At 39.8% G+C, this 7,429-nt stretch overlaps 1 protein-coding gene across 2 annotated transcripts in view; it reads right to left on the bottom strand.

Annotated features, from left to right (window-relative positions):
- Nucleotides 1-6,747, bottom strand: part of ME1 (malic enzyme 1) — a 236,940-nt gene extending 230,193 nt beyond the window's left edge. Inside the window, exon 1 of one of the 2 annotated variants that reach the window (XM_003404096.3) lies at nucleotides 6,603-6,747. In XM_003404096.3, the coding sequence (XP_003404144.1) occupies nucleotides 6,603-6,680 (78 nt within the window). In that variant the 5' untranslated portion in view covers nucleotides 6,681-6,747. The remainder of the gene's footprint in view (nucleotides 1-6,602) is intronic. The other variant, XM_010586445.2, reaches the window with a different exon arrangement.
- Nucleotides 6,748-7,429: the final 682 nt, after the last annotated feature.

Genomic DNA, 7,429 nt, shown 5'->3' on the forward strand with positions numbered 1-7,429 from the left:
GCCACTAGAACTACCTGACAGGGAATTCAAATCTCTAATATTCAGAGCTATCTAAGACTTGAAGCAAAAAGCAGACAAAAATGAGGAAAAAACTGACAAATTCATGGAAAAGGCAGACAAATTCATAAAAAAATATAGACCAAAAAATGGAAGGATTAAGGAAAATAATACAGGAACAAAATTCCAAAATAAATTCACAAGCAGAAATCATACCAAAAAAAAAAAATTAGAAATCCAAAAGATAAACAGCAAGATTTCAGAAATGGACAGTGTCATAGAAGGGCTGAGGAGCAAGTTTGAAATGATGGAAGACAGGATCAGTGAAATTAAAGACAAACACTTGGAAACAACTTCGAGGAAAAATTAGAAAAAAAAGAACAAAGAAAAGTGAAGAAATCCTGAGAATTATGTGGGATACAATCAAAAGCAAAAACTTGACAGTGATCAGAGTTCCAGATGAGGGGGAGAAAACAGAAAACACAGAGAAGATCATTGAAGAATTGCTGACAGAAAACTTTCCTAATATCATGAAAGATGAAAAGCTGATCAACCAAGAAGCTCAACGAACCCGATACAGGATAGAACCCAAAAGAAAATCACCAAGGCATATCATAATCACACTCACTAAAGCCAAAGAAAAGAAAAAAAATCCTGAGAGCAGCTAGAGAAAAACAAAAATTCACCTACAGAGGAGAAACAATAGGACTCAACTCTGATTATTTGGCAGAAACCATGCAGGCAGGAAGGCAATGGGATGACATACATAAAACCTTGAAAGAAAAAAAATTGCCAACCAATCAAATATGATGGTGAAATTTGGGCATTTTCAGATAAACAGAAATTAAGGGAATACGTAAAAACCAAACCAAACTTACAAGAATTATTAAAGGGAGTCCTTTGGTCTGAGAACTAACAACATCAGACCACAGCCTGAATCTAGGATGCAAGATTGTAAGATCCAGATACCAACCCAGAAAATGAACTCTCTAAGACTATCCAAAACCAAAAGAATTACAACAGGGAACAGAGAAATTAATCTGTAAATGACAACAATGTCAGAAGAATAAAAGAAGGAATAAGCAGTATAGGTATAGAACTTTCTAACAGAGAGGAAGGCAAGACAATACAAAGTAATATAGACTGGTTCAAACCTAGGAAGATAAGGGTAAATTTCAAGGTAACCACAAAGAGCGTTAACAAATCTACTCATCAAAATACAGAAGAAAATCATAAAGTCTCAATAAAAAAAAAAAAAAATCTACGAAAACAAAAGAAATCCACAAACGAAAGGAATTCAGCACAGGATAAGTAAGGCACTAGTGAAGAAGAATAAAGTAGGGGACTCACACTTCATGAACTCAGAATCTACTATACAGCTATGGTAGTCAAAATAGCCTGGTACTGGTACAACGACAGATACATTGCCCAACGGAACAGAATTGGGAACCCAGATGTAAATCCAACCACCTATGGTCACCTGATCTTTGACATGGGCCCAAAGTCCATCAAATGGGGAAAAGACAGTCTTTTTAACACATGGTGCTAGCAAAAAAATGAAACAGGACCCATACCTCACACCATATACAAAAACTAATTCAAAATGGATCAAAGACCTAAATATAAAGCCAAAAGCTAAGAAGTTCATAGAAGAAAAAAACAAGAAAGGTGTTTCTTTGAAAGGATCAATAAAATTGACAAACCACTGGCCAAACTGACAAAAGAAAAACAGGAGAAGACAGAAATAACCCTAATAAGAAATGAAATGGGGGATATTACAACAGACCTAAGTGAAATAAAAGGATTATGAGAGTTCTATGAAAAAATATACTCCAACAAATTTTAAAACCTAGAGGAAATGGACAAATTTCTAGAGACACACTACCTACCTAAACTAACACAAAATGATGTTGAAAATCTGAACAGACCCATAACAAAAGAAGAGATTGAAAAGGTAATAAAAAAAAAAAAAAAAAAACCTCCCAGCCAAAAAAAAACCCTGGCCCAGATGGCTTCACTAGAGAATTCTATTAAACATTCAGAGAAGAGCTTACGCCAGTATTTTTCAAACTATTCCAAAACATAGAAAAGGAAGAGATACTTCCGAGTTCATTCTATGAAGCCAGCATAACGCTGATACTAAAACCAACCAAAGACACCACAAAAAAAGAAAATTACAGACCAATATCTCTAATGAATATAGATCCAAAAATTCCCAACAAAATTCTAGCCAAGAGAATTCAGCATCCTATAAAAAATACACTACAACCAAGTAAGATTCATACCAGGTATGCAAGGATGGTTCAGCATTACAAAATCAGTCAACGTAATCTACCACGTAAATAAAAGAATCACATGATCATCTCAATGTACGCAGAAAAGGCATTTGACAAAGTCCAACACCTATTCCTGATAAAAACTCTCAATAAAATAGGTTATAGAAGGGAAATTTCTCAGCATAATAAAGGTCATCTATATAAAAAAAAAATTTTTTTTTTTTTTTATATAAAACCAACAGCCAACATCATTCTTAATAGAAGAAAGAGGCTGAAAACATTCCCCTTGAGAACAAGAACAAGACAAAGGTGCCCTTTATCACCACTCGTGTTTAACATTGTGCTGGAAGTCCTGGCTGGAGCAACAAGGCAAGAAAAAGAAATAAAGGGCATCCAAGTTGGTAATGATGAAGTTAAACTGTCCCTATTTGTGGGTGATATGATGCTGTACATAGAAAGCCCAAAAGACTCCACGAGAAACTACTGGAACTAACAGAAAGATTCAGCAGAATATCAGGATACAAGAAAAACATACAAAAATCAGTTGGATTCCTATACACCAATAAAGAGAACCATGAAAAGGAAACCACAAAAACAAGACCATTTATAATAGCCCCTAAAAAAATAAAATATTTAGGAATAAATCTAAGCAGGGATGTAAAGGACCTATACACAGAAAACTACAAAACACTACTGCAAAAAACCAAAAGAGATCTACATAAATGGAAAAGCATACCATGCCCATAGATAGGTAGACTCAACATTGGGAAAATGACAATTCTATCCAAAGCAATTTACAAATACAATGCAACCTCGATCTAGATACCAACAACATTCTTTAAATAGATGGAAAAACTTAACATTAACTTTATATGGAAAGGGAAGAAAACCCAGATAAGTAAAGCACTATTGAAGAAGAAGTATAAAGTATTAAGAAGACTCGTGCCACCTGACCTCAGAACCTACTATACAGCCATAGTAGTCAAAACAGCCTGGTACTGGTACAATAACAGATACATTGACCAATGGAACAGCATTGAGAACCCAGATGTAAATCCATCTACCTATGGTCACCTGATCTTCGACAAGGTCCCAAAGTCCATCAAATGGGGGAAAAGACAGTCTTTTTAACACAGGTGCTGGCAAAACTGGATGTTCATCTGCAAAAAAATGAAATAGGACCCATACCTCACACCATATACAAAAACTAATTCAAAATGGATCAAAGACCTAAAAGCCAAAAACTCTCAAGTTCATAGAAGAAAAAACATGCTCAATGCTAGAGGCCCTAATACACGGCCTTAGCAGGATACAAACCACAACCAACAACACACAAACTCTAGAGGACAACCTAGATAACTGGGATCTTCTAAAAATTAAACACTTACGCTCATCAAAAGACTTCACCAAAAGAGTAAAAAGATGAATCTGTGAAGCTTCTCATAACATGGGTGAATCTGGAGGGCATTATGCTGAATGAAATAAGTCAACCAACATAGGATAAATATTGTATGAGACCACTAATGTAAAAACTCATGAAAAAGTTTATACACAAAAAGAAACATTTTTGATGGCTATGAGGGAGGGTTGTTAAGTAATGGTAATAGGACTAAGATAATTAGAAAAGGCTTCCCTAGGTAGATTATTATTAAATCTGCTAATGGCATTTTAATTGTAAGAATTCTACAAAAGCAAAAAGGAAAAGTATTAAGAGATTCAACAAATATATTTTACATAGAAGATTAAGTTGGGGGACTAATGAGAGAAATTTGGAGAAGAAAGTAAACCTAACTGACAGATTGGTTCAATATAATGGGATGAAAATATCCTATAAGTACCTGGGTAATAGAAGGGTAATAGGAAGAAAATGCTAATCATGGAGCTATTTCCCTCATACCTTTACGAAGGACAGATTACAATATTGAAAATAAAACCAGCAAAACTGTTGTTAGCTACCCGAAGAGTAAAGTGATGAAGATCTCTGTTAGTGTAGTTGAAGAAGACTTCATGTGGGCCAGATGATGGGATCGGCTGTTGTGAAAAAAAAAAAAAAATCCCAGTGCCGACGAGTTGGCTGTTACAGGAAGATAATATTTACTAGATCCCTTTGATGTTGTCATTGTGTGCCCTCAAGTCAGTTACTACTCATAGAGACTCTATAGGACAGACTAAGAGCCGCCCCATAGGGTTTCCAAGACTGTAATCTTTACGGGAGCAGTCTGCCAGGTCTTTTCTTCTGAAGAGCAGCTGGTGGGTTCCAACCACTGACCTTTTGGTTAGTGCCACCAGGGCTCCTAGATCTCTTAGAAGCCAAGGTTATTATAAAATCAATAAAAATCCCCAGGCTACTAGAAAGCTTTAATGCCCAGAAGTCTCAACTGTACTGCAGATCAAGGTAAAAGGTTCCATAGGTATGATTTCAATAGTACATATAAGGATGTTCTATTATTTCCATGGGGCACCACACAACTGTCTTAGAATTGCATGAGTAAAGCTTATCCAATTAAATGCACCAAAGTTGGTGAACTAGTTTTTGAATTAAATTTGATATTATGCAGATAATATAGGTCAATTATAAATTCAAAAATGTGCTCTTAACAAACATTAATGCTGTACCTTTCTACCTTTGATGGAAGATCTCTGTGATACTATTATTCTTTGAAGTGGGTATTAATCCATACAGGTGAACAGCAGTTGAAAGGATTTTAATATAAATTCTTGAAGCAGACATAGTAAAGACATGATGACTCTTGCCTATTCCACCCACACACTCTTACAGACACTTGCCCCTGACTTGAGGAAATTCAAACAGGTTATACAACTGATGTGGTCCGTCTCAAGTGGTGGTCCATAATTTGGTCATAAGTTGCAGCAGGCAAGTAACACACGAAAGTCACAAATTGTTTTGTCACATTGAATTTTACCTTTGTTCTATTGAAAACAGGCCCCAACCTGCAGAATAATAAAAAGCAAGAAAACAATCAGCCTAGCAATTACATTTATTTAAGAAAAAAAAATAAGTGGGAACTATTTTAAATTTCATAATACTTTTTCACTATCAATAGATTTGTAAAACGTTGCATATCACCGCAAAACTCTAAAAGACCTTGCGCTAGCTATAACTTACTAAATAAAAGAAATCACAAGTCTTCTAGCCACTAATAATGATCAACAAATCACCAATAACATGACCAGGGGGAGAAAGCTGAGGTGCAGTTCTTCATGAAAAGGGGTGTCTATGAAAAAGAAGGTCAAAATGAGTAAACAGACTTCTGTGGTGCTGACTGATGGCATTTTCCATTTACTGAACAAATTGGAAATGTCAAAAGCACACACATACACACCCACAAAGAACAATCCAGAGACAAACATGACCATAATGTTTAACAGTGGAATTGCTTAGTATCTAGATAAGCAAAATGATAAATTCTGAGATATTTTTCATTTCAGGGAAATCTTTTAAGTGTTTACACCACTAACTACACATTACCAGAGAAGAAAGATGAAATGTTACCAAGATCTGAAAAAAGGTTCTTTGAACACAGTGCACACCGAACACCCTTTTCAGTAAAAATGAGAAGTCTAAAAAAATATTTTTTTTGTAACTTTCAGAATGCCAGATTTTAAAGAAATTGAAATAGCTTTACCAACAATTCAGTGTCTAGGATAAGGCTTTTCTACCAGGCCATGCAAAATGTCCCAGGCAGAAGCCACCCACGAGGCATTCCCAGACTGTTAACCGAGTCACTCCAGAAACCAAGTGCCCTGACTTCTAGATTGTTAATGTGATCTGAGGCACTCAGAAAACATTTCTTTCTGTCCAGGCCAGACCAGTAGGGCTGCTTCTCTCCACAGCAGTCTCCAATAATTGCCACAACGAGTGGAACCAGTAAGTGGGTGGAACACCTATGCTGACCTGGCAGCCTACCTGCCCTCTTCACGTAAATACACAATTCATGCGCTGCGATACTTTCTTTGTGTTGGTGGTTGTTTTTTGGAAACAAGCGGCCAGAAAGTATTCTAAATAAGTTACATCTTTACCTCTATTCCCAAAATAGGATGCCAAGGTACAGAGACATCCAGCATCACACTCGCATCACACTCCCATCACACTACTGGTTACACACCCGATTGGGCGCCTCCCTCCATTCTGCCCTTACCAACGCACGAAGTTCCCCGAAGGCCTCCGCCGCCCGGGCAGCCCACCCGACACCGTCCTGGGGAGCGGGTGCAGGGACGAGGGCATGCATGCTCAGGGGACCCGTGTGAAGGGCCTGACACTGACTGCGAAGGGCTTTTTCAGGCTGCCAGGTGGGAATGCAGACTCACCTTGTTGAGGTGGGGGTTTCGTGTCACCGGGTAGCCGCGCTGGTGGGTGTGGCGGCGGCGGGGGGCTTCGGGTTCCATGGCTGACAGGCGGTTCGGCGGCGGGGCTGGGCCCGTGCGGGCGGCAAGCGCGTGGCAGACGGCTGATGCTGCTGGAGCGCCCAAGCTGACTGCGGCGGCGGTAGCGGCCGCGCAGGGAAAGGCCCTGCGGCCGGGGGCGGGCGTCGGTGGCGAGAGGGGGTGGACGCGACGGGAGGAGTCCGCGCCAAGCTGGTGTCCCCAGCAGGGCAGCCTGCGAGAAGCGCTGACTCATGGCAGGAGATCAGCCGAGCTGGCGCGTGCAGTGGAGGAAGAGCGAGGCCCTGGCGGCGCCACCAGCGCCTGAGGGGAGGTGTCAGCAGAAGCCCAGCACCCGGGGGACCGGCCCGAACCCGGGTGGCTGGAGTCAATGCCCTCCACGCACAGGGCCCGTGCTCACCATCGTGTTTATAGTCACTGCAGTTGTTATAGCACATCTCTGTATGGGACTGGTCTGAACGTTGAGCACTGAATGATGTCCTTCCCCAGAGACACAAGAGGAAAATAAGGCCAGGTTTTCCTGCCCACCGGGCGGGAGCCATCACCCTTGGGAACCGTGGTAGCTGAGAGGAGAGGCTGTGAGAACTGAGAGGTTCAGGAAGAGAGGAAAGTTCCTCACGGGGCTAGAGGATGGGAGGACTCCCGAAGTGAACCCAGGGGTAGTTTACGAAAAGACCTCTATTGACTGAAGAAAATCAGATTCATCTCTTCCTTCCCGATATTCTCTTCAAAAATCTTTTGGATGCTGACCA

This window comes from Loxodonta africana, chromosome 1, assembly GCF_030014295.1.
Source record: "Loxodonta africana isolate mLoxAfr1 chromosome 1, mLoxAfr1.hap2, whole genome shotgun sequence".
NCBI lineage: Eukaryota > Metazoa > Chordata > Mammalia > Proboscidea > Elephantidae > Loxodonta > Loxodonta africana.